The sequence below is a fragment of the Amphibalanus amphitrite genome, unplaced genomic scaffold (assembly GCF_019059575.1).
Source record: "Amphibalanus amphitrite isolate SeventyFive unplaced genomic scaffold, NRLGWU_Aamphi_draft 000736F_arrow, whole genome shotgun sequence".
Taxonomy (NCBI): domain Eukaryota; kingdom Metazoa; phylum Arthropoda; class Thecostraca; order Balanomorpha; family Balanidae; genus Amphibalanus; species Amphibalanus amphitrite.
Genome location: NW_024882230.1, coordinates 322,499 through 348,750, shown reverse-complemented (window position 1 = coordinate 348,750; position 26,252 = coordinate 322,499). Strand labels below are relative to the sequence as shown.

The following is a 26,252-nucleotide window of genomic DNA, read 5'->3' as shown; positions in this document are numbered from 1 at the left end:
AAAAGTTATTTGCACTTTCAAATTTGCAAGGCACTTCGAAAATTTCGTCTGGCAAACGTTAGAAAGAACGGCTTAAAAGTGCCTGAATCATTTGTTTGTTTATTGGCGCTTTAGGACGCGTCGACTGCAAAAAGTGCCTCGATCACTTCGCACGTATTAATGCACGTATCACTGCAAATGCAATGCTGAAAAAAAACTCTCTGAAAAGTCGCGACTAAAATGTTCTCGGATGCATTGGAGTTATAATATCAAGTGCATCAAAGTACATCAAAGTACATCAAAGAGCTACGCTTCAAATCCGTCCGTCCTCACGTTTGCCAGACTATAAACGTTATTCAAAACCGAATTACCAAACACTAGTGAGTAGTGCAAGAAACTGAGTATTTGGTTAAAATATGTTAGAGAAACTAAGCGATCATCTTAACGAGTGAAACAAGCAATTCATCGGTGATGTAAAATCGAAAAGTGCAACAGAAACAATATTAGGTGGGCCCGCTAGCTAGAAACACACCATGGACAGGGAGCAAACTAAACTGCAGCGTGCAGCCTGCACTACAGCCTGATGCAGCTCGAGACTGGGGACGTGCGGTCGGCCGCTCAGGTCGGGTCACTGACCTGTAGCTGGGTCAGAGGTGACGAGATGCGGCGGTCCAGGAACCGAGCCATGGCCGAGGGAGGAGGGTCCTCCAGCGGGCGGCCGGCTGCGGCAGACGCGACACAGGTCAGGTCAGGTCGGGTCAGGTCAGACAAACATTACCAGCAAAAACTCGTCAAAAATCCGTTAGGCTCCATAAGAAGACGAGGCTGGATTCGTATATTTGTTATTAACCCGAGATCAAACATTAAATGTCGAACAGCATTGTCGAGACAAATCGAGTAAAACAGGCGACAATATTATCAATGTCCGCCACCAAATTAATGTCAGCCAATTCGGTTTAGTTATCATTATTGGTTGTAGTGTTATGTGTTATTGGGTTGAAAGTCAGCAAGATCCGGTTTCATGATAGGGTTAATAGTGTTATTCGTTGCGTTACGATCGCCATTGTTATGAACCCAAGTGCTCGCGGTTTGGTAGCGCTGAGATTCATCATAGTCATACGTTCGACTGATTTTAGAGACAATAGGCGGTGCTCTTGAAGTTGATACAGCGTTCTGTGTACAGTCAGTCAGAGTCTTGAAAGTAACGTGCATGGTGCGGTTGGTCCATCAAGCCCAACCGGGGAAGGGCTGCTAAATTTGAGAGTCACTGAACCAATCGATATCTTCATCCATCCCCAACGTCTTCCTCAGTTGGGCTTGATGGATCCACCGTACCTATGCGCGGTACTTTCAAGACTAACTGTACTGTGAATACTAAAATATACCAAGACAACGTCTTTTTGTTTTACGGGGCAGCCAACAATATCGGCTTTTACAGAGACCTGACTGTTCCAAACTGAAATATAAACTAATTCTATCTATCGACAGACAAGGACAGATGACCAGAGACAGACGGGCATACACACAGAGACACACACATACATACAGATAATCGTCCAGCAGACAGACAATAGACGGACGCACGGACGGACGGAGCGCAGCCGCTCAAGCCGGGCAGCGATGAGCTCAATAAGACCCGCAGATAAGCGCATATCAGCGCCCAGCCTTGTGAGATCCGCGGGTGAGGCGCAGCGTAATGCGTATTCCTGGCTGAGCGCGACACGACCAGCAGTTGACGGGGTTCCATTATTGGTTTCGGTTACAAAAACTAGCTACGCCATGAGCAGCACTCGTCGCATGGACTCATGGTTTGCATCAGTCTATACAACGCACGATCAAACTAACTGAAAAACGGAGTCGCCCACCGCGACAGCCAGAGAGACAGACGGCAAGGCAGGACGACACTGAGAGCAGAGCAGTCTATTGCTGGGCTCAGCTCAAAACACATCCCGTTCCGTCGTTTCCATCCTCAGGACACAGAAATCCTTCTCTTCCACGTCGCAACCCCAACTCCGGGCTGGACAGGCACCTTTATCTCATGCGGGCTGCTCCCTTGGAGCGGCACCGCTGCTCCCAAGGGAGCACCGGCTAACCCGTAGCCGGGTGCAGAGGGTGCCGGGGGGGGGGGGGGGGGGTCGGCCTATCCATTCGGACGGGCTCAGCCCCGGTGACTCTTGGGTGCCTGTCCGGACCAATGTCTTCCCCTAATTCCTATCTTCCTCCCGGCTCTGAAATGGTCTTGTCAGACCGAAAGGGCCTAAACCAACAAAACAAATAAACAAACAAACACATAAGCTCAAACCACAGCGGAAACGGACCGATCGACACAGCCGACAGCGCACACAGACAACACTACAGCTCACAGCCAGGCTCACAGCAGCAGCGGTACGACCACACAGGCGACGGGCAACAACCAGCCAGCCAGTAACTCAGCACTAACACAAATAACATCTAAAACGCTGCATTGCAAAGTACCTACATCGTACATTGGTACATTGCAAACGCTATAAAAAAAAACAGCAGCTAAAACATTGTATTGCAAACTTAAACCCCTTCCCAGAAACTGGCAGCGAAATATGACAACGAAAATATCCGCCGTGTGCCTATTTTTCCGATGAATGTTTCCCAACAGCCGTACCTTCACCTAAATTTCAGCCGCTACCCAGACGGTGTGACTCTTGCTCACTAGTCACTACACATTACACTGTCAATCCTATCCACTAAAAACTACCCACTAACAAACGCAGCACCACCAAGATCAATTCCACCAACTTCTAAAGTAGTCAGTCTTAACCATTACACAATCAGCCCTACACACTGCCCAGACAGTCGGTGTGCGTGCGCCAGGCATCGCCGCAGGCTTCAGGTTAGCAGGCAGCACATGCAGACACCACGAGCAGCCCGTGAGGCTCAGCCCGTGAGGCTCAGCTCATGAGATCAGCCCACCAGTTGCAGTGCCGGTCGCAGCCACGCGGAGTTAGCTTAGCCAGACAGATGGATGGACGGACGGCATGCGAACATGCACCTGAGTTACCGAACGGTTGAAGTGTCATGCGGGCCGCCACTTACTCTCCAGTGCCGGCGAAGTGAGTACGATGGACGGGGTCTGGTCGCCACCACTACCGGAGGCAGCCGCGCGGCTCGACGCCGGAGACTCGAACAGCGAGAATGAGCGCAGTGCAGGTGGTGGCGGCGCACCCACTGTCGTCACGTAACGTCACGAATGGTACACACAGAGCGTGTGGCGTGACGGTGTGTTGTGTGGGAAGGGGGACTGTGATACCGCACACGGCCGGCCAAATACACACGGTGCAAAAGTGTTCGTTAGTTGGTAATACATACAAGTGAAAGGAGGTGTGTAGGGAGGTTGTCAAGCCATCGGAACGTAAAATATGGAAGGTAAACAAACGTTCCAAGTAACCGTCATCATTCTGAATAATGAGTGAATGCAAACAAAGGCCCAGCTGTAGAGTTGTGCACACTAGAGCAGCAGCTGCAAAGACAAACTAATACTGTAAGTGATAACAAAGTGAGCCTCAAATGCCAGCACATCAAAGCCAACCAAGTCATTCACAGCTCAGGAAGCAGCGCACTAACCCAACACGCATCTGAGACTGCGAAACCCCACACGACCCGCTGTGAAAATGCACGTCAGTCACCTACCCCACACAAAATTAATCCCAGCACACGTCACAACATACACATTCCACACAAATCCCTTATCTTCCCAGCGTAACTGCCATCCCAGCGCAGCCCGCGCGGTACTCCGCATTTCCCATCGGCCCTGCCGCCCGTCGGCTGCTCCGGCGTCCCGCGGTTGTGGCCCTAGGCAGCCCCGGCGTGCCACTGACCTCTGAGCGCACCGGAGAGGTCGCGCGCCGGTCCCGGTCCGGCGCCCTCCAGCGGCGAGTGCGGCAGTACGTGCCACACCATGCAGCGGTCCCACAGGGCGTACCGGATGGCCGACGGCAGCCGCGGCTCCAGCCACGACAGGTTGGCGCGCCCCTTCTCCCAGATGTTGAACCGCAACAGCACGGCAGAAGCGCCTGTCGCACGGGTCAGGATCAACACCGAGGCCCAATACAGCACACAATGATCATTGATTAGCGACTACCTCACGACATACACAATCAGACATACCTATCTCCGATACAATATTCCGTATCGCCCTGATGCCTAGACCCGGTCTTTCGCCTGACAAAGCTTTTACTGTATATTTTCAAAAACACACCAAGCCCTTAGCCCTTCCGGCGGCGTCCGCAGCTCCCCTGGCAGTGCTGCGGCGCCCGGCTCGTCCCACAGCCGTGTAGAGCCAGCCACGTACCGTCTACCTCCGGGTCGTACAGCCGAGTGGTGGTGAGCGCCTCGAACCGACTGGGGCTCCAGTGGTGCTGATCGTCGTCCGAGGGAGGCGCCGCCGGCGCGCCGGCCGGTCGAACCGCCGAGAGCGAGACGCACGCCATGCCGCGGCCACCGTGCTTCTCAGACGGCACGTACAGGAACATTTCAGACTCCTCGCTGCTGCCCCAGTCCTGTGAATAGAAGTGATAGAGACACAGTCAGAGAGACAAACAGAACATTTCAGGCTTCTCGCTGCTTCCAGAGTCCTGAGAACACAGAAATACGTATTAGACAGACAGGAACATAAACCCGTACAGTAACATCTCGAACTCCTCTCGGCCGCCCCAGTCCTGTGGAGAGATACAGTCAGATAGACGAACGGGAACACGGAGCAATTCATAATTCAACCGTAATTCTTACAATGCCACTTGAAAAAAAAACTCATACCAATAAATATAACACACAGCAAACAATTATCAGCAGCAGAGGGAGGCTGGGTCCACCACTCCCCGTCCTTTCGGCGTCGACGGCGCACTCACCCGGAACTGGTTCTCCTCCCTGGTGTCAGTGTACTTGGGCTGGTGCAGCATCTGCAGCAGGTTGTTCCTCAGGTAGCCGACCACCGACGACAGGTGACCGCTGGCAGACGGCGGCAGGGTGAACTGGCGACACAGGGCAAAATAGCGTTACACGAGGAGCGTCGGCAGGCAGCACACCTCAGGGTAGGAGCAAGGTCAATCCAGCGGATCCGGTATTAGCCTTCAGCACCGTTTAAGTGAAAGCACGTCTCTGAACGCAATCGCTAGTCACAAGAATTCTGTTACGGCTGGTAGCGTTACTTGATAGTGATTTCAAGGGGCATCATTCCTGAAACTGCCCTCGAGACAATCCTTCCCGTTATCCTCATTCGATCGTCTGAGTATGTCACCTGACCTTGAGGCAGTGATCGGGCGGCGTGTTGGGCGGCTGGATAAAGTGCACGTCCTCCGGCGCCAGCTTGGTCTGCGGGTTCCTCAGCAGCGCCTTGGTGAAGAGCTCCAGGAGCCGCTCGTCCAGCCGGCTGTGCAGCAGGCGCACCAGGTCCTCCTTGATGCACGGACCTGCCGCAGACGACGCCGATCCATGACGGCAGGTTAGCTCACAAACGAACAAGCAGTAAGCAAGTACATCCCGTATACATACTGACCCGGTACGGGACAGTAACAGTGAACCAATTGAGTTCCGATTGATGAGGTCAACTTCATCCCCACAGCACATGTTCAGTCCGGTGACCCCGTGAAATAGGCACGTACCATCGGACATCGACTGTGTGCTGCCCTGAGAAGCCCCCTTACGAGACCCTCCCCAAAGATCCCCTCCCCTCCCCCTCCAGACACCGGGCTTACCTGGCTCCGTGATGCCATGCACCAGCAGCAGAACTCCTTCCTCCGAGTCGCTTCGGTAGCTGGCGTCACGTTCACCGACAGAGGTACACCGGCCACGCGGCGGCTGAGGGCGGGGAGAATCGTCGGTGTCAGAGGGTGTTGACTGTCAATGGGTGTCAGAGTATCGATGGTGTTATTGGAACTAGTGGCAGCATAGTGCGAGTCAGAAATCGGGTAGGGGGATTAAAAAACTGGACATCGGTGTAAAGTGTGTGGCAGGTTTCGCTGTTTAAAACATCCACACTGAAATCTGTCACTGAAAAAGTGCACACAGCCCCATCCTGCCCCTCTCCAGGCATCCTATGTCACGCAGTCACACGCGGTAGCTCCACGGGCAACTGGACTGAGCGGCGCGCCTACCTCGTCCTTGGTGAGGCTGGTGATGCTGGTCCGGGCCGGCTGCGTGCCCAGCCGCTCGTCCAGGGAGACGGCCGACGCACTGTCCCCGGACGGATGGCCACCGGAGCCACTGCACTCCCTCAGTCTGACGGTAGCACGTGGTCGGTCAGTGACAACACACAGCGGTGCCAGGACAAGTGGTCTCCGGAGCCACTGCACTCCCTCAGTCTGACGGCAACACGCGGTCGGTCAGTGCCGACTCACAACGGAGCCAGGTTCAAGGTACCACACTCAACATCGGCCAAAAGGCCGATGTTTACTCAGAGAGAATCGTGAGTGTAGCGGGAGCTCATTATCCTAGTTATTTCCGACTGTCTTATTGCCAACGCCCTCTGACAAGCCCCTATCATCCCTTACAAACTGCAAAGGAGTTCAACACCACCTCAGCCCAGCCTGCGAGCTATCCTGACCGCGACCCCCGCACCCACCTCAGGTAGAAGACGTCACCAAGCTTGGGGTCCTTGAAGACGAACATGTTGAGCCGGTTGCTGACGGCGAACGTTTCGAGCGCCTGTCGCAGGTAGGCCAGGCCGGGCGTGGCTCCGTGCGCTGCGCCGCGCAGCCGCGGGTGCAGCGCGAACCGCGCCTGCCACCTGACGTCGCAGCTGAAGTGGCCCGGCTGGTACCTGACGTTGGCCTCCTGGTGGTGCAGGTTGTGCTCTGCCGACGGATGGAATGATTGTCGCGTCAGATCTCCATTCTCCACATTTAGGGTACGGAGCTGACTGTAGTAGATGGTTGAAGGAAAGTTAACAGCTGTGTTCGAGTTTGGAATAGCTCATATAACTACAATCAAATCATTCATCAGGAATAAACCGTTGAGTAAAAACCAAAATTTATTTTTACAACTCAAAATATTCCAACCGCGTAAGCCTGAGGCGGGTCTACCGACCGGCGGAGTAGCCCCCACCCCACCTCTACCCCCGTGCCCGTCTGGTAACCCCTCCACCCCGCCACGTACCGTCGGGTGACAGGGCGTCCGGTCGAATGTAGCCGCCGGCCGACAGCGCATACACGCCGTCCGTCTGCTCTGCGCCGGCCCGGCGGCGAGCCGAGATGTCGGCGCTCGACTCAGGCTCCAGGAGACTGTCGCAGTAGCGCGTGCGCTCAAGCTGCTGCAGCAGCAGCATCTGGTTCACCCGCCGACAGATGGCGTTGATACGTGCAATCACCTGATCGTGCACGGCCTTGCGCTCACAGATGTCCTCCTGGCTGTAGCGGCAGTGGAAGAAGGTGTCGACCGCGTCCTCGGCGACGCGCAGGATCAGCCAGAAGGCCGGCAGCAGGATGTGCTCGCCGCGCTCCGTGTCCGTGCCGACGTCCTGCTCCGAGTCAGAGCCGTCACCCTCGTACCCCTCCTGGTGCACGGCCTCGTCCGGCCGGCAGGTCTTGTCGCCGGCCGCAGCTCCCTCCTCGGCGCTCGGGAAGCCGACCTGTTCGGAGCGCACCTCGGCGGCCGAGCGGCAGCGGCGGGTCTCCAGCGGCCCGCCGGCGGCCGGCTCGCAGACCTGGCTGCGCGGTCGGCGCCGGGGCTGCACGAACAGCGCCGCCACCTCGCGGTCCTCGCCGCAGAGCGCCGCCTCCGGTCGGTGCGACATGGAGCGGCGCAGGCGGCGCGGCGCCGGCCGCCGCTGGTGGTTCTCGGGCGTGCACTCGTCGGCGTCTGAGACGGAGCCGGAGCTGGCCGCGTACTGGCACAGATCGACGCTGGTGGAGCGCGCCAGCATTGTCTGTGCCATCAGGGCGTCCGGCGTGCGCGGCCGCAGACCCGCCGAGTCGAGCGGCGGCGAGAAGCGCGCCGGCGGCAGCAGCGAGCCCAGGGGCGGCACCAGATTCCACGTCAGCGGCTGCGTGGTGGACGACTCGTGCACCAGATAGTAGAGGTTGTCCAGCTGTGCCAGCTTGTAGTCGGGAACCTGCAAGTGCCGGAACTCTTGCATGAACAAATCCATGCTCTTGTCCGGCCCGAACACAAAGTACAGCGGGATCGGTTTGTGTACACAGCCGCGGCGGGAGCGGGAGCTCTGGATCTGGCCGGCCGAGCGCCGCACGTGGTCTGCCACTGTGGTGAGCACAGCGAGCTGCGGCGGGAAGCTGTCCAGCAGCAGGGCAGCAATCTCGTCCGTCAGCAGCCACTGCACCTCAGCCTTGGTCACGGTCACCGCTTGCAGCTGGAACTCGCTCAGGTGGCCCAGCTGCGCGCCCAGCTGGCTGGCGTTGAAGCTGTCGTGCTCGCTGGCGTCGTCACTGCCGCAGGCACCCAGCTCGACCACCTCCGACGAGCCAAGTCCGTCCGAACAGAACGAGGTCGCTCGCACCTGGTGCTTGGTGTGCTCCGAGATCCGCGCGTCCACCTGGTAGGGCAGCGTCAGACACAACATGTCCAGCGTCACCTGGACAGAGTCGAGCGGCAGCTCGGCCTCCGTCATCTCTCCGGCCAGCTCGCCGATACAGGTGGGCAGATCGAGGATGTGACGCGTGTACGTGTTAGTACCCGTTCGCGTGGTGCAGGTCAGTTGCAGGAACAGCGGCGGCATGTTCTCCTCCTCCCGTTCGTCACCGACTTCCACAGCTCGGTCGTCAAGATCTCCCACCGACTCAGAGTCGACGTTAGACAACAGAGACGTCTTTGTAACCACGCTGAAAATCTCCTCCGGATGACGATGCACGTCTCGCCACACATCCGACGCGTCGATGTCGTTGAGCTGGACGGTGCCGGTGTCATTATCCGCCGAGGGCACTCTCTCTGGGTAGTCGTCAGGTAGCGTGCTATCATCATCCAGCCCCGTCCGCAACCCGGGCGGCAGGTAGAAAAGCACATGCGGGCTGGAAGGCACCGTGCCGAAGTTGGCCCGCAGCAGACGGGCGAACTTGGCGCGCACCTCAGCGTGCACTTTCTGCAGTCGGCCGCACGGCTGGTGGCTGGCCAGCAGGGACAGCGGCAGGTGCGGCTCGCAGTCCGAGGCAGCCACGGAAGCGCAGTCGGCCGGCCGGTGGCGCTGCTGCTCCGCCGAGCGCATCGTGAAGTCGCGGATGTGGCCGCAGATCGTCTGTAGACGAGAGGAGAGGGTTCAGCCAAAGAGGATTGACAGATTCATGACAGGGCTCGCCAGGAGGATAGGGTAGCCACACAGACAGGTTGTCACGCAAATTAATGAATCCATAAGACCTGCGTACGTGTAGACTGATGATTGACATAGTACATCATCGAAGATGGCACGCATTGCCTAATGCCTATGCCGGCGTCCGACGTCCGAAAGCAGATTAAAACAAATTAAAGCAGATTAAAACCAAACACTCGGCGTTACATAAAACAACATGCATTGTCTACAATGTAGTCACCGCTCACCATCATCGCCCAGCCACTCGCCCTACCTTGAGGAAGTCGGTGATGTCGACCTCGAGGGGCTGTTCGTCACACAGGTCTATGGCCCACTGCACGTCCAGAGGGTGTACGCTGCGGCAGGCCTGCAGTGAGCGGAACACGCCGACCACAAAGGAGCGCGTATGCGCCAGCTGCAGCACGTTGCAGTGCTCGGCCAGGTGCGGCGGGTCCTCGGCCGGCTCGTCCGTGCCGCGGCCTGACCAGCCCGGAGACGGAGGCGCCTCCGACAGGGAGAAGCGCGCGTCTCGGTACAGGTCCGGCGGCCGGCCGGGCCGCACACGGTAGCCGAGCTGCTGCGTCAGTGAGCGCAGAGAACAGTCGTACACGTACACGGGCAGGGAGAGTGAGCCGAGCAACGCCGGTCGGCGCCGGCTGGGGCGGCCGCCGGCGCGCCGCCGCTGGCCCGCATCGCTGTTGGGGAAGGACCGGGACCGGTGCGGGCACTGGGCCGGGTCTGACTCGCAGTGCTGCAGTTTGGAGGGAGAAGACGGGTGACGGGAGCGGCGGCGCGGCGGTCGCGGCGCACCCTCCTCGCTCTCGGTCTCCGCCGCCACCAGTGTCACCGTCTTCTTGGCGGCAGCGCCGGCCGAGCAGGCGCGACTGCGCGCGGCCGGCTGCGGCGGCGGCGCGGCCGGGCGGCTCGACGTGCCGCAGCCGGCCAGCCGCGTACTCAGGGACGCGGAGCGCGGCGGCACAGACACCGAGCCGGAGCCCACTGTGTCGGCCAGACTGTCGGCGCGACTGTCGGCGTCAAACAGCGCGCGCAGGCTCTCCTCGGCGTCCTCCGGCACGTACTGACAGCCGTCGGAGCCCGCCGACGCCATCAGCAGCTTCAGGTCGTCGAAACTCTCCGGCAGCAGCGTGGTCATGACGTGGGTCGGGCTGATGGCCTTGACGTAGCAGCGCCAGCGGGCCACCCTGCCGCCGGCGTCTGCGGCAGAAAGATGGCGTGTTGGGTTAGCTGTGGCCGAGGCACATCGCCGCACTAACATCCTGTATAAGTAGCAATAAAGCTGAACCTTACCATAATTCATTCAGTGGGCGCGATTACCAGATGATATAGAAACACGCCGAACGAAATAAACGCACGCCACTGACTCAAGGTTTCAAAATCCTGCAACAATACGAATTAGTGCTGCATCAGTAAAAAAGCACCTGTGCATTTACGCTGGCCTCGAAACAATTTCGTGATTCATAAATCGTATTGCCTTATTGACAAAATATTTCAAAGAATAACTTAACTATTCAAAGACCACGTCTTCTTCAGTTCACCACCATTGCAAGACACAAAAGCACAGAGCCAGAACACGTAGTTCTCTACTCAGTACATCCATCCAATAGGACTGCCGCTCCTCTGTTGTACCACGACCAGCTATCTCACCTGGCGCGAAGGGCGGGTGCGGCCGGCGCTCGGTCCTCTCCCGCTCGCACACCAGCTGCGGTATCTGCCGACAGTCCCGGGCCGTGAGCGTCACCTGGCGCTGGTGGAGCGCCGCCACCGTATCCAGTAGAAGTCGGTAGAGCTCGCGGTTAGCTGCGTCGGGATCGTAGCGGTCCGGGTCGCCAGCCGGCGAGGGCAGCTCCAGCTCCGAAAGGTCTGTGGACAAGGAGATAAGCGCTGGCCGTCAGTGACGTGAGCAGAGCAGTCCGATATGAGTCGAATTGCTACAGTACCGCAGTTTGGTGAAAAAAACGACAAGATATCGGATGAGTCTCACCGAAATACCAAACATGCTAACTCCTAAAGCAATATACAGAAAAACCCATTACTACCCAGTCCCCACCCTCCCTCGTAAAACCCAGCACCAAAATTCATTAGCCAACTCCTATAATTATATTCGCATACAATGTACGCATCCAGCGCCTACTCCAGCGTCTCCCGCGCACTCACTTGCACACAACTGCTGTACAGCGTGAAGTCGTATTCGCGTGGAGTTGCACTCACCCTGCACAAGCGTGGAGAGCAGCACCTCGGCCTGCTGACAGCGTCTCAGCAGGCGCGGCAGGTCGAAGCAGAACGGCACCTGCTGAATGGAGGTCTCCGCCGAGCCGGGCACGTGCGACTGTGACGAGCCAGCCGGCGGCGCGGGCACGCTCTCCGTGCCAGCCGTCTCGCACATCATGGCCAGGTACTCCATGGTGACGAGCGTGGAGATGCACTCGCGGTCGAGCTGGTAGAACGTGCCGGCCACCCGATCGTAGGTGAGGTTGTTGAAGTGCACCTGCCGCTCCCGCTGGGTGACCAGGTGACCGCTCTGCGGCTCGATCCAGCACTCTGTGACGATTTCGGCCATCGAGTCGGACTCAATCGACTCCATCTCGGCCTCGCCGGGCTCATCCTCCGACACAGAGAGACTGTGGGACACGGGAGGGGAGCGGGTGTGAGGGTGTACTCAAAGGCGTGGAGCTGTTTGGACAAGACATGAAAAACATTGTAAAATATTATGCAGCAGATCGCTGATGGCTATTCTAGAAAAAAAAAACCTCGACGATGTCAAACAGACGACCAGCCAAACCACGTCAATGGAACATGGACAATCGCAAAATACAAGACAAGTTATCATAGATCTTATGTTGGCCAATCACGTGTTAATTCTATTAAGAGTGGGTCAGTGACCAGTTGCAGCGCTTAGTGCAATGAGAAGTATCTGACGGGCAAGTTCGGTTCCGGGTCTACTCACTTGTCGCCACTGCCGGGCGGAGCCGTGATGTGTGGAGGAAACAGCACATACTGAACGACGAACGGGTGCGACTGGGGCGCCAGCGCGCCGCCGGCCGGCCGGCAGTGCGGGTGCTGCATCTCCAGCTCCAGCACCAGGTTCAGCACCCCGTTCGACGTGTGCGCGAAGCTGAAGCCCTCCTGCAGGCGCGTCTTGATGACGGTGGCGATGATGCGTCCCATGGCGGCCATGGAGAGGGAGGGCCCGCCGGCGTCCTGCATGTCCCACACCCAGCGCCGGTGGTGCAGGTAGCGGGACAGTGTGTTGAACATGGTGCTGGCCGTGCGGTTCTGCGAGCTCACCGCGCTGGCGTGGGGCGGCGCGCGCGGCCGCGGCCGGCCCGCCGGCTGCGTCTGCTGGATCACCGGACTCAGGAAGTTGCGCGGCACGCGGTCGTACCGAATCAGAAACTTCTCCACGGGCTTCTTGAGCAGCACGCAGCAGCGCACCTCCTGCGCGGCGGCGCGGCTGCCTCCGTAGTGTTCGACCATCACTCCCCGCTCGGGCGTGCCGTCATCAATGGCTACCGTCTTGGGCTGGTCGGGCTTCTCCAGGAGCCGGGCGTGTTTTCGGATCGGCGGATCGGCCGACAGCGCCGTCTGACTCTCGGTGAACGTCAGCGCCAGGATCCGCTCGCGCAGGTCCTTGACGATCTGGTTGCGCCGGTGCCCGGGCGTGCCTCCCAGGAAGGCTAGCCTCACCACCATACAGGGCGGCCGCACCGCCAGGTTGACCCGCAGCATGTAGAAGGAGGTGGGCGGCGCACCGCTGCCCTCCTCCTCACTGTCATACAGAAACTTGATGTACGAGTGTCCGTCGAGCAGCGCAAAGTCGGTCACCTGAGCCAGCATGGCGGTGACGGCCTTGGCGGCCTGTCGACACTGGACCGGGTTGTACCGCCCGCTCGTGTTGGGCAGGTACAGGTGCTTCGGCAGCGGGTGGTCGTGCTCGAGCAGCAAGCCGATCCGGTGCGCGTGCATCCACTTCTGCCAGATGTTGATGTCCAGCATGCAGACCGGCGTCCAGAAGTTGCAGAACGCCTGGTGCGTCGGGTCGCTGCAACACCAGGCGGCAGTGGCAGAGAGAAACACCGGATGAGTGATTATCACAATTATCACAATGTCAAACAATCCTTACCAACCATAGTATACATTCGACCTCGGACGTGGGACTCAAATGCAAAACATCCATATTCCAAACAATCCACGTCCAACGGACATAAAAAAATGACATCAAACCCACTAACTTCCTCTCTAATTGGCAAACAGCACGTGTCTCTCCCCATGCCTGTTCTGCTCAGTGACTTTACTAGTCGGAACCACCGCCCGAGGATGTCTCTCTCACCCCGAGAATGGCTCCGGCGCGCCGGTGGTCTCCGAGAGGTAGAAGAGCGGCCCGCCGCTGCGCACCACCTCCGGCACCGTGTACAGCGTGGGGCTGCTGCTGAACGAGTGCAGGTGCTCCAACAGCTGGTCGCTGTTCCGCATCGCCTGCAGGTGGCTCCAGAACTTGTTGAACATGGCCTGGCGGTAAGGCGAGCGGGCGCGGTTGGCCGCGCAAGGAGCCAGCACGTCGTGAAGAAAGTCGTAGCTAGCTGCCGGAGATAACGGGAAAAAGAGATAGAAGGAAATAGTTAGAAAAAACGAGACATTGAGCTAAAGGTAAAATACCACTGCATGGTTCGGCAGTCACAACGTTCATTCAGCAGTCATGGAGGATAGTCATGCCAAAAATAAGAAGAGTACAATTACAAACGGCTGTCGACTTAACCCAGAGTAAAACCTCTGCCGGCTCGCGCAGGTAAGCAGTTCTAGCCTATGTCGAGCCTTGATATAGACCACAGCCCCTGGCGCCCCTACACGCGCCCACACACACAGCCTCTACCGCCAGCACTCAGAGATCCCGCATCGCGCACAGAGCCCACGCGCTGCCGTCTGAGTGCACCCACCTCGGATATCGAGCTCGAACTGAACGCTGCTGTCTGCACAGCGGGTGGCCGGCCAGGCAGACCTCAGCCGGTACTCGATGAAGATGGAGTACTTCCAGGGCAACACCAGGTCGATCTGCACACAGACAGTAAAATACAAGGTGTAAGTGTTCCCGCATTACAATTTGCTTGCGGGTTTCCCCAGGAATAGCGCGGCGAACGCGGCCCTTGATTTGTTTGCGTGGCGCACTGCGCGTCGTGGCCAGTGATTCGGCGCTGAGATATCTGACACGTGGGCTATGCCAAAGGAAGGAGAGAGTAGGTGACAGAATAGATGATATTTATGATTATGTTATTATCCAAATGATTTGCCAATATGTTACTGACTTGTTACGTTACTGATTTAACCATTTATTTGCTTTATTTCTCATAATTTTGGCTGTGATAATCTATGCTTTATATGAATGAGCGTCATATTTGTATCAATTATCGTTTTTATGGACTGATTGTTATTTATATGTATTTTTCAGTTATTACGTACATCAAAGAGGCGACAATAGATAAATCCTATCAAACGAATCTTTTTTTTCCGTTCCGTTCCGTTTATTGATTATAATTTGGGATCACACATTGAACAATTCATAATTTATGGCACTGTCAAACGGGATTGGTCGGAAAGGATTCACATGTTAGTTTGTTAGAATACGGACAGTTAGTGTTAAAGGTTATATTGGGGAGTTTGACAGTGCCTAACCAGACGGTAACACAAAGACGAGATCAAAAAGACGAGTCAGCGGTCATTCCAGAGAGCGGCGACCCAGCACCGCCGCCGAGCGCAGCGGCCATCCGGCATCCGGCGCCAAGCACCAGCCGGGCCTTGGTCGATGGGGATGGTGCCCGGAGAGCGGCGACTCAGTATCGCCGTCCAGCACACAGTCATCGGGCGTTCGACGCCGTCATCCCGCCGGTCCAAGGTCGGCAGTAGCGCCACAGAGGTGGCGCCTGCTCCACCAGTGGCGCTCGTCCCACCAGTGGCGCCACCCCATGGCAGCATGAAGATGTAGCCCGTTGTCAAGTCAGGAGAGGGGGCACCGCTGCCGCTCACCGCAGCGGTCGCAAGGTGCCGGTCATCATACATCCAACGGGCCGCGGCCGAGAATGAAGTCTAGTCGGCTGCCCCGTAGTCATGTCCAACAAGCTCACTGGGACTTCGACAGTTCGAGAGCGGCGACTCAGTATCGCCGCTCAGCGCAGCATTCATCAGGCGCTCGACGCCGTTAGCCAGCCGGTCGGCTGTAACGCCTCAGAGATGGCGCCTGCTCCACCAGTGGCGCTCGTCCGACCAGTGGTGCCACCCCATGGCAGCATGAAGATGTAGCTCGTTGTCAAGTCAGGAGAGGGGGCACCGCTGCCGGTCACCGCAGCGGTCGCAAGGTGCCGGTCATCGCACATCCAACGGGCCGCGGCCGAGGATGTAGTCTAGTCGGCTGCCCCGTAGTCATGTCCAACAAGCTCAGTGGGACATCGACAGTTCGAGAGCGGCGACTCAGTATCGCCGCTCAGCGCAGCATTCATCAGGCGCTCGACGCCGTTAGCCAGCCGGTCGGCTGTACCGCCTCAGAGATGGCGCCTGCTCCACCAGTGGCGCTCGTCCCACCAGTGGCGCCACCCCATGGCAGCACGAAGATGTAGTCCGTTGTCAAGTCAGGAGAGCGGGCACCGCTGCCGGTCACCGCAGCGGTCGCAAGGTGCCGGTCGTCGCACATCCAACGGGCCGCGTCCCGAGAATGAAGCCATCGGGCTGCAACCGTGGGTAGCCGCCCTGTGCGCCACAAGGACGGCATCTCCTCAGGGAGCGGAAGCAACAGCCGCCATCCGTCGCAGGCCGCACGACGGATTAGGATGAGAGATTATTTTGCCTGCCGTAACAGTAATAATCTCTCAGTTATGGCACAATGAATTCCTCTCTGGCCCAATGAGACAAAGCTGTACCAGGGTTTCCCTCCAGTGTAGTTATTTGCTTGAATTTTGAGGTGTGTTTTTAACTAACAGTGTACCTACCCATGATTGATCCTGTTTTATTATGTTGTAGTTGGCACTAACTGTGAAACATGACTAACATGAACTGGTAGTGTAGATTTAGAACAGAATTTTGTTGAATCCTACCCACCTCGTCATTCCAATTACCTGCACACCATGGATCCGACTGATGATCAAGAGCGGGTTGTCACAAGGCCCGCCCAGGCACTGAAAATGACTGAGAAGGGTTACCAGTACCAAAAGGAGTTGAAGCTGAAGATGTTCAGACAAATGCTGATCAAGCTGGAGAAAGACGGAAAGATGCTTCTGGATGATCTGACATCTGAAGATGATGAAGACAGGATGCAGCAAACAGTTGCAAAGATCTCCAGATGGCAGCACACTTACATTAGACTGAAACAGACAGATGGTGACCTGCGTACTCTTCTGGGAGGAGATTATGATGAGCACAGGACAACGTATGAGCAGAAACTGATGGAGTTGGAGGTCATGAGAGCAACAATTGAATCTCTGACACCAGCCCAAGGAGAGGATGTCTACCAAAAGAAGGCAAAGGATCAAGATGAATGTTCATCTGCGAAGAGCGGGTCATCAAGATCAGGAATGTCAATGAGAGCCCAACTGTACATGTTGAAAGTAAAAGAAAGCCAAAGCACAGTGGAGCTCAAGACAAGAGCAGCTGCTCTTGAGGAGAAGTGCCAGCTGGAAAGAGAAATGAAAATGATGGAAACCCAAATGCAAGAACTGAAGTGGAAAGAAGAACGACACAAACTGAACACTGAACTGAAGATTCAGCAAGCAAAGACAGAAGTGATTGAGAATATGGAAAGGGAGATTGACACATCATTTCTGACACCACAAGAAGTTGGAGATGGTAGCCTGCAGACAAGGAAGGTGAACCAGGTCAGTACGGGAGAATGTACTACTGGTTGTCATGAAGCAAACACAGACATGACAAACTGTGCCAACCCGCAGCTGACCGCAGTTGAACCATCTCAACCCCCAGGTCCTGAGCCAGCAACTGGACCAGTGACTGTGTCTGTGTTGACTGAGCTTCTTTCTCAGCAGGCTCAGAGAGATCGTCTGCCTCAGATTGAGCCAAGCGTCTTCAGAGGCGACAATAGATAAATCCTATGAAACGAATCTTTTGCCTGCCGTAACAGTAAGAGTACAGACTGACAGGCTACTAGCGCTTGAGACAGAAGATAGGCCACTCAATTGCCAGTTCAGCAGCTGTTCTGAACTCGCGGTTACGGCAGGCTGCGATCTTGAACGTCGATTACGTACTGAGAAAACAATATCATATCGAAGTTAATCACTAAGGGACAGTGAGCCTATCGTTGCACGGAGGTAAGGCGTTTAAACATAGTTACACATCTCCCTAGCCCTATGACCAGCTGGGCGACCAAAATACGGCCCATCCCCATCCATCGGTCAGTAAGTAACTAAAGCGACCCCTCCCTCGCAGCATGACCGGCCCGGCGTCCCACCTGGATGGTGCTGTCCTCGACGCTGACGGACCGGATGTTGTACCCCTCCCGCAGTCTGCAGCTGAGCACGCTCTCCAGACTGGACCGGAGCTCTCCAGACGACTGGTGTTTGCAGATGAGGTCCTCCCGCGTGTCGGGCAGGTATCCGGATGGACTGGCGGACAGAAACGCAGCGGTCAGACGATGTCGCCCGTCTCCGATCAATACTGTTTGAATGTAGGACGAATTCACTGTGTTTGACTTATCGAAGCACTTTGCACGAGTTCACATTCTCATATAGGTACCGTTGGAATCTTTCGTTCCAAATTACCAAAATGCGAAAAATTTAGATTTTATGCAAAAAAATACGAATGACCTTCAACAACTGATTGATACACCACACTACTCTAAATACAGCTAGCTGAGGCCTGAGGGCATTCATGTTCGCATTTTTTTTATCAGAAGCTCCTTCCCTTCCTCCCTACGACACTCCACCCCTCTCCGTGCTGTTCCGTGTCGTCCTCCCTCCCTCTATCACCCCGCCCCTCTGCGTACTGTTCGTGCGAACAGGCCGTGTCGTCTCCCTCTCCCCCCCCCCCGTCCTCCTCCGTACTGTCCAGCCTCCCTCCCTCCTTCCCCGTTCCCATCCATACTGTTCGGGCGACCAGGTCGCGTCGGCCGGTCCCGCTCCTGTCGCGTGCTCCTCCTCCAGCTGGCTGAGGCCCACCAGACTCTTTTGGAATCCCCAGGAGAGGAAGGCGCGGTGGTAGACGTTCATGACGTAGTCGTAGTCTCTGAGCACGGCCGGCAGTCGGACCAGTAGCGCGCCGCACGTGGCCGTGGCCAGGAAGTGCATCAGGTCGGTGTAGGGCAGCGAGCCGAGCCCGGCGCTCGGCTGGCACCCGGAGCCCAGCCGCAGGAACGAGCAGGCCACCGTGTTGTTACGCAGCTGCACCAGGAGGGAGTCGAACATGGTGGCGTCCGGGAGGCCGATGGCGCCGTCCGTCACCACCACCAGACCTGGAGGGAGAGGGAGGTCAACATCATTCCCGTAATATCACCACCGTCAGACCCAGGCGGGCGAAGGAGGGAGGTTGTCTGGTTACTGTTACCACCAGACCAGCCCAGTCCGCCAGACGTCACCACAATCACAACAGACCAGAACACGATAGGCTTGGTCATCACTTCATAGTAATACCACAAGCCTTGGATGATGAGTTGATAAAGATGGAAGGATGAGTTAATTATCGCCACCGGTGTAGGGTCGAGGCACCGCTTCAGACCCGTAATTGACAGCAGTACCACCAAAGGCAGTAGCCAGGAGAAGCTGGTATGCCTACACATAAAAGATTTTCAGCAAACAAGTAATTAAATTCGACGGGGGCATATGCGGGCTATGACAAAGATCCATTCTAGAAGCCAGTGCTAGGCGGACTGACTCTGCGCTGAGACTGACTCTGCGCTGCGCTGAGATGACTGAGATTCTACGAAACGAGACAGCGCGAGGCAGAGTCTGTGTCAGCCATCCCCGTCCAGTATCAACGCGTCTCCGTCTGTCTGCGCTTACCTGCGCTGCTGTTCTCCGGTAGCAGCTGCAGGGCCAGGATGCCGTATCGCAGCATGTTGACGAACCCCATGTCCGGGGAAACCATCGGCACGGCGGGGGAAGCGGCCGAGCTGTCACCGCCACAGGGCTCGTCTTCAAACAGCTTACCCACCAGCCGCTCCGACTCCAGCTAAGGATACACAGCACAATGTGAGACAAAACACATGACTGAGCTGCTCTGACTGTGGCTGGGGAACACAAATAACAAAATGTGAGACAAAACACAACAGTTTCCAGCTCAGACTCCAGCTGGGGAGCAAACAGTGCACAGAAGGGACAAATCACACACTAATAGCCCGTCCAGACTAGCTGAAAAACGGCGACACCGCAGTGACCGAGCCGCACTCAACTCCAGGGCTCGAGCAGCGCTACCATGACCACCCAACCGGCGCTGTATCCGCGACCCTAACCCTCTGAGCCTCCAGCTGGTCGTTGGCCATGGCCGTCACGTCGGCAAACTTGTCCTCGATGTCGTTCAGCTTGGTGGCCACACAGTCGAGGAAGGAGGTGAGGTTGTTCTCGGTCAGCAGCCAGCCCTGCACCAGCACCTGGCGACGAGGGAGCGGGATACGTGAGCGGAGGACGTGTAGGGGCACCACCGGACACTCACTGGCTGGATGTGTAACGGTAATTCATGACGATACCGGGACCGCTCACAGGCCACCTACACAAGTACAGCCGTAGCATCATATGTAAATGACAAACAACTATTATCCATCAACTCAAACACCTAAAATACGTCGGAACGGCTAGCTAATTACGAAATAAGAAGTGCTCGTTCGTGTGGTTAGGAAGTCTGAAAGTTAACAGGCGAAAATGGCTTACCTGGTGTGTCTGGGTGGTGAAGAAGGGCGTATGTGCGATGACAGTGATGTACAGATGAGGCTTGTACAGAAGCTCACTGCCCGGTACGTAGAACTGACGGACAAATGGGCAATAATCAGATGATTCGGCCGAACGTTCAACAAGCCAATCGGAAAGACGGACGGACGCCGGTTATGGCAAACACTGGTTATACTGTGTCTGTAATAACATTCAGACGCTTTGATGAGCGTTCGTACGCACTACAACAAGGTAGCGACATATTCGGTTGGTAAGAGTAAAGACGGAAGCGCATGATCAGCAAGTGAAAAAGGACGATACATGTGTGTAGCACGTCGTAAGTGGCTATTAACGGTTTTAAAACACGGGAGATAGCTGGCTGATGGTGATGAATAAAGGCATAAATAGCATAAGGCGAAAAAATACAATACGATCACGTAACCAAGAACAAGACGAATCATCGATATATGTCCGTACGTTACAGCTGTCCAGTGTCATATCCAATTAAGCACGCGCGCCACCACATCCGACCGTGCTATCAATCACCATACGGTGTAGACGGACACCTACCGGCCGTGTGATGCCCTCCAGACAGCGTTTCAGCGTGGGGAACACGGCATCCAGCAGCACCACTCCGCTGCTGGTGTCCTGACGGCACATTCAGAGACGGTGAAACGGTCAGACGGACCTGAGGACGCTCAGAGAGGCGCCGGTCAGAGGCGGACACTTGCTTAGAGGCGGACAGTGATGATCTGTTCAGTCAGACTTTGTCCGCAGCCGCATGACGCACAGTGTGGGTACGTTTTTATGGAGCTCCTTAGCTGTCCACCGCCCAGCAAACAGCCTCAAAATCTGGTACGTGAAGAGCGAAGAGCGTGAAGAGCGCCGGACTAGAGTGTCATCGATAAGCAGAAAAGGTCTTTTATCTACGGGACATCAATCTCACTGATCACTGGCCAATCACTAACCTAACTATCTACCATCTATAATAATTGCTAATCATGTGGCATTAGTGTCGAATCCCATCAAAGCGTAGTCACATTCCAATCCCGCGGGCCACCGCACCGCGTGTCCGTCTCCACTCACCACGGTGGCCACGGAGGGGCTGAGGTCCAGGCAGAACACCAGTCGGTACACGTGCGCCAGGAAGGTGAGCCCGGTACGCGCCGTGACGCGGTACCGGTACAGGTGGCTGGTGTCCGAGTCCCAGTCGGGCGGCGGTACCGACGGGATCACCGAGACCACGTCCAGCTCCTCGCCAAACTCCTCCTGACGGCCGGAGGTCACAAAGAGGTTCAGCACCACTGCATGGTGAGACATAAAACAGCCAGACAACGAGGTATAGTGAAAGTGTTCCTCTTATATGGTAACAGAAATGAAATACAACAAAACAAAGACGGACTCGATCAACTCTGAAGGCTTCGGAGAAAACTGGTAAACAAAGCGGGTGGTGTGAAAAGAACTAAAACTTAGACATCCATCCGAAGCCAATCCTCCAGCCTCACCCCCCGACCCGTGTTAAGAGGGCTACCGATGCAAATGATGGCAGCCAGACCATTTTATCAGCATCCACAGAGACAGTTGAACAGAACTAATCAGGTAGAACAGCATGCTGTCGCACTCTCACTTATAAGCTTTGTTTAGATGGTAGAGAGGGAAGGCGAAAGCACTGTTCAAGAAGAGAGGAGGGGCGGGACGTGTGGCAGTGCGCTACTACTCACCAGCCGGTGCCGTTTGGGCACCTGAATCACGCGGTCCAGGTGGTTGAAGTACCACTGGGCGCGCACGTTCCGCGAGATGCGGTACTCCTTGCGCATCAGCAGGTACACCTGCTCGGCCTCCAGCTCCTCCAGCTGCTCCTCCTCATCGGGAGGAGCCTCCGGGGGACCGTCCATGGCGGCGACTCCCGGTCACCGGCGGACCGCCCGCGGCGGCTGACTGCAGCACAGACCGCACCGTCAGCCCGCCAGTCGGCGCACACCACCAGCTGCCCACCGTCCGTTTTTTGTCGAGTTGACCTTCCAAGCTTACTAGTCACAAAGGTCACTCGAGGTCACAATATTGGAAACAGCTCATAAAATATACTACCCTGATTTGGATAGCGCTTTTGCATCAATCAACCCAGTGGCCAGTGGTGCCTGAGTTATAGAATGTCTGCATGGTGAAAGTCAAGTACTGAAGTACCTGGATAGATAGTATTGTCTATGAGTGACTTGGTGGTAAGCGCTGTCTTACTCATTGGCTGGGGTTTACACGCATCTGATTCCCGTGCTTTAGCATGAGAGAGCCAGACTGGAAAACATCAATACACTACGCCGGACGCCCCTGAGACCCTCTTGCGCCGAAATTCGGCGCAAGCGATTTTTCGCTGACATTTCTGCATGATTTGCGCTAAGAATTGGGTGCCTATTTGTGCCAAAATTAAGCCACTGTGCACATCTAGCAATCAAGGTTATATCAACCAGACAGAGCGTTCCGGAGCCTTGCACGCTCTCCCATGTTTGAGCGTCCGAATAAGTTTTTTTTTTATTTCCACGGACACACCTATCATAATACGCTTAGCCCACTGTAGCATTGTGTCGTGAAAAAATGCTGGAGCCGGAAGTTCCGGGGCCACAAAAATCGGCGGAGCGGTGTGTTCGAGGCTGGCGGGACTCGGGAGCCAGCGAGGGCCGGGCATTGGAGCAGCACATGCTCCGGCACATCAGCCTCTTCTCGGCACACGGCGCAGAGCGCCGCGGGGCATAGCTTGTCTGGGCACTGCTGGCATGCCGCGGAGTGGAGACAGCCGATTCGGTGCACGTACTGGAGCGAGCGATCCCAGTGGCCCGCCCTCATCTGGTGCACCGAAACGGCGTCCTCTCGGTCCTCTCCGGGGATAGGGAGCGGCGGCGTGCTCCCGAGGAGTGGCTTGAATAGTGACTCGAACCAGTTGTCGCGCCATTGATGCGAGGCCGCACAATGAACCACCCTGGTCAGCGAGCAGGCGTTTGAGGGCAGGGCGGCCGCTTGTTTCGCCAGGTCGTCCGCACTCTCATTCCCCTTGATACCACAATGGGCAGGAACCCACTGTAGTATTACTTAACGACGCTCGACAATGTTCAATAAGGTCTTCCTTACCATCTCCACGCCAAAGATTGAGGCCTCACCTGAGCATACGCTCCACCGCTGAGTAGACTAAGGGTGGCTTGCCAGTTCAAGCACTTGACGTTGACGATTGGGGTGGGGACGTGTCATCCTGAAACCTTTCCAGAGCCATCGCAGGGCGAGTCTGCTGCTAGATTGACCAGCGTGCTGACTAAATTCTGTGGCCGTCTTTTAAAGAAAAATTTTGAGGCCGCCCTGTATTACAAAATTCCGCTGCCACCATGTGCTGAATTCAGTGCATGTGAAGGTACGCCAGACATGTGCTGAAATTTTGACAGTGATCCTGCCACTACGCCAGACATATCCCAATCCGGCATAACGTGTACTTTTCCAGTCTGGTTGTTAGAGGGTAGTTGATTTGCATAATGAGTGTAGGAATTGATTGAATTAGGAATAAAGTTAGCTAAGGTTAGTTCTCATTGCCTTATGCTAAAATTTGAGATCATCCGCTTCCGAAAAAATCTTTGATCATCTGTCATGTAAATATTTTTATTTCTGGCATGCAATACAAGGTTATGTCACAATCCAGCCACAGTGCCACCTGTGCCAGAGCCCAGACCTGTCGCTGGTAACAATTAACATGGATTGTTTCCAGTCATTTCCAGCCTGGCTACAATAGCTGAGTGACACTTATAACTACTAGACTTCTCATTTCAATTATCAAGAATACTTATGAAGTGTAAATGAGCTTCATTAAGAAAAAATAGCCAAACCAAAGATGAACAAAGCAACTAAACACATCCCGCGTAAGCATGAATAACTCAAAATTGGAACTCAAAAATGAGCCGTTACCCACATACTTACCTTGTTATTGAGCCTTGATACACACCAGTCGTGAATCCTTCATCAACTCGACCCTTACGTTGCTTGTTTTATGCTATGAGTTAGGTATTTGTATTAGCTATCATGCTTCGTTTTACGCGTTTTACCCCGCCGCCTTGTGTATTGGTGGCGTGTTATGCGGCGCGGTGGCTGCGGCGGTCAACAATATATAATACTGAACGAGGCCGGTGTAAATAAATTTTCAAGACCGAGGTCCTTACTGGATTTTTGAACGAGGCCGAAGGCCGAGTTCAAAAATCAGTAAGGACTGAGGTCTTGAAAATTTATCACCGGCCGAGTTTGGTATGTATTTTACTGTATGCCAACGATAAATTTATTTTCTGGACCGAAGCTCTTAGCCGACTTAGGAACGAGACCATCCCAAAATGTTCGCTTAAGTGCATTCTGGTAATGCATTTTTGACCGTGGTCAATTTGCTTACACCAGTTATTACCACACCCCTCTGGCTAATGTATTTGAATAGGCCAGGCATACAGTAACGCACAAAACCAACAAATGAAACTAGTGCGCCGCAGTTGTTTCCTCTCGTCGCTTCCATATCAATGTCAAATAACTTTACCTCCAACTACCAGATCCTAACTGCTCATGTTACCTTCAAAACACGAGCCCTACACATGTAGGGGGGGGGGGGTTCGTGCCGGTCCTTTTGGCCTTTCGCAGCCTCCCCTCTGATTGTATTACTACTTCTCTACTTGATGTCCGTGTTAGGCTGAGACGTCTCCCAGCCTGTGCCCGACTGCCACTCGGGCCACGAACATCCCAATGTCTAATTCTACTATTTTACGTTAAAGGAAATAGTTCACTTTCACGAAATTATTTTTTTTGCAACGGATTTATGATTTTTTATGTTCAAAATAATCAGCAAAGAAAATAAAACCTTTTTATAACAAAATATTATTTTCTATATTTTGATATAGGAAGAACTTTTCAGTTTCTGTAAGGCACACGCGATCCAGTATGAAAAGAGCATGGGTCCCGAAAATTCTTCAGAAACAGAGAAATTATCGCAGCCACCGGCATTTGGGCGATCTGCTCGATCTGATAATGTTCCCCTGAATGTCCTAATTGATCAGTACGATAATTTCGCTAGAGTTCTCGTAGATAATTCTTCTAGTTTCTAAAGAATTTTCGGGACCCATGCTCTTTTCATACTGGATGGAAATATATGCAAGGCACACATCCTCAGCGCAAGACACCTTTTTCGGGACGAGAAATAGAATATCTTTGCCTAGGGTGATCGTTGGGCTGTAAAAGCTCCTGATTTATGCTCGTCTCAGCCCAAGCTACGGAACTGCTATTCCAGTTCAAAACCCATGTTAAAAAGTGAACTATTTCCTTTAAGTTACAATGCATCGTGGTACCAGTGTGAATCACTCCGCCATTTTGAGGCACGCCGCGGTTGGTAGCGCGCCCTTATGGGTTTAGGAGTGAAGCTCCTGGCCATTGATGATGACTTTACTAATGTACCGATAAAGTTAGACTCCGCTCAATCACCGTTCTCCTCCGACTCATCCCGTTTCCAAAAGCATCTGGTCAATTCAACGCCCCATTTATTGTTCATAATTTCGTAATGTGGTCATAACGGACTGCGCTAATTTAACGTTATCATTTTAGAAGCCTATTTCCTACCGCGAACGCAATCTACCCTAACAATACCCTAACGCCACGCATGCTAACCTAACCCTCCACCCGCTTGCTCCTACCTATCCATAGGTGTAGCAACGTATCTCTTTGGTGAAGGATACCTTTCACCAAAGTTTCAGATTGGTGAAGGATCCTTCACCAATCTTGGACAATGCAAGGGAGGGTCTTCACATACCTATGCTTAGAACTACTGGATTCGACGGTTGATCAAATGTCTGTTTTTTTAAAGGAAAAGGGCCACCTTTAACATGGGGTTTGACACTGAGATGGCCATCTTGTAGCCCGTGTCCGAAAACCCCGAGAGTGTCCCACCTTACGGCCGATTTCGGCCTCCATTTGTTACGGAGCGAGCGAAGCGAGCGTAGTCTTTCCTTATTTCTGAAAGTATGTAGAAATTTCTGAGTATGAGCGGCCGGCCGGCCGGCCGGCCGTGCGGACGCTTTTGCGAGGCCTATATCTCAGCAACCACTTGACCGATTTACATGCGGTAATTTTTGTAGGGTAGC

At 54.9% G+C, this 26,252-nt stretch overlaps 1 protein-coding gene across 1 annotated transcript in view; it reads right to left on the bottom strand.

Annotated features, from left to right (window-relative positions):
• The window catches only part of LOC122365381 (KICSTOR complex protein SZT2-like), a gene marked incomplete at its 3' end in the record, with an annotated part of 30,579 nt that extends 6,435 nt beyond the window's left edge, over window positions 1–24,144 (bottom strand). Inside the window, exons 1-25 of the mRNA XM_043336540.1 lie at window positions 24,064–24,144; window positions 21,834–22,050; window positions 21,199–21,381; window positions 20,683–20,760; window positions 20,116–20,208; window positions 19,701–19,838; window positions 19,252–19,420; window positions 18,338–18,704; window positions 17,706–17,859; window positions 14,197–14,311; window positions 13,593–13,842; window positions 12,210–13,304; window positions 11,474–11,883; window positions 10,910–11,125; window positions 9,519–10,459; window positions 7,105–9,193; window positions 6,572–6,803; window positions 6,105–6,228; window positions 5,706–5,808; window positions 5,254–5,420; window positions 4,860–4,982; window positions 4,304–4,511; window positions 3,831–4,025; window positions 3,049–3,180; window positions 616–701 (exon numbers count right to left, since the gene is read on the bottom strand). Coding sequence (XP_043192475.1) covers window positions 616–701; window positions 3,049–3,180; window positions 3,831–4,025; window positions 4,304–4,511; window positions 4,860–4,982; window positions 5,254–5,420; window positions 5,706–5,808; window positions 6,105–6,228; window positions 6,572–6,803; window positions 7,105–9,193; window positions 9,519–10,459; window positions 10,910–11,125; window positions 11,474–11,883; window positions 12,210–13,304; window positions 13,593–13,842; window positions 14,197–14,311; window positions 17,706–17,859; window positions 18,338–18,704; window positions 19,252–19,420; window positions 19,701–19,838; window positions 20,116–20,208; window positions 20,683–20,760; window positions 21,199–21,381; window positions 21,834–22,007 — 7,842 coding nt within the window. The remainder of the gene's footprint in view (window positions 1–615; window positions 702–3,048; window positions 3,181–3,830; window positions 4,026–4,303; window positions 4,512–4,859; window positions 4,983–5,253; window positions 5,421–5,705; window positions 5,809–6,104; window positions 6,229–6,571; window positions 6,804–7,104; window positions 9,194–9,518; window positions 10,460–10,909; window positions 11,126–11,473; window positions 11,884–12,209; window positions 13,305–13,592; window positions 13,843–14,196; window positions 14,312–17,705; window positions 17,860–18,337; window positions 18,705–19,251; window positions 19,421–19,700; window positions 19,839–20,115; window positions 20,209–20,682; window positions 20,761–21,198; window positions 21,382–21,833; window positions 22,051–24,063) is intronic.
• Window positions 24,145–26,252: the final 2,108 nt, after the last annotated feature.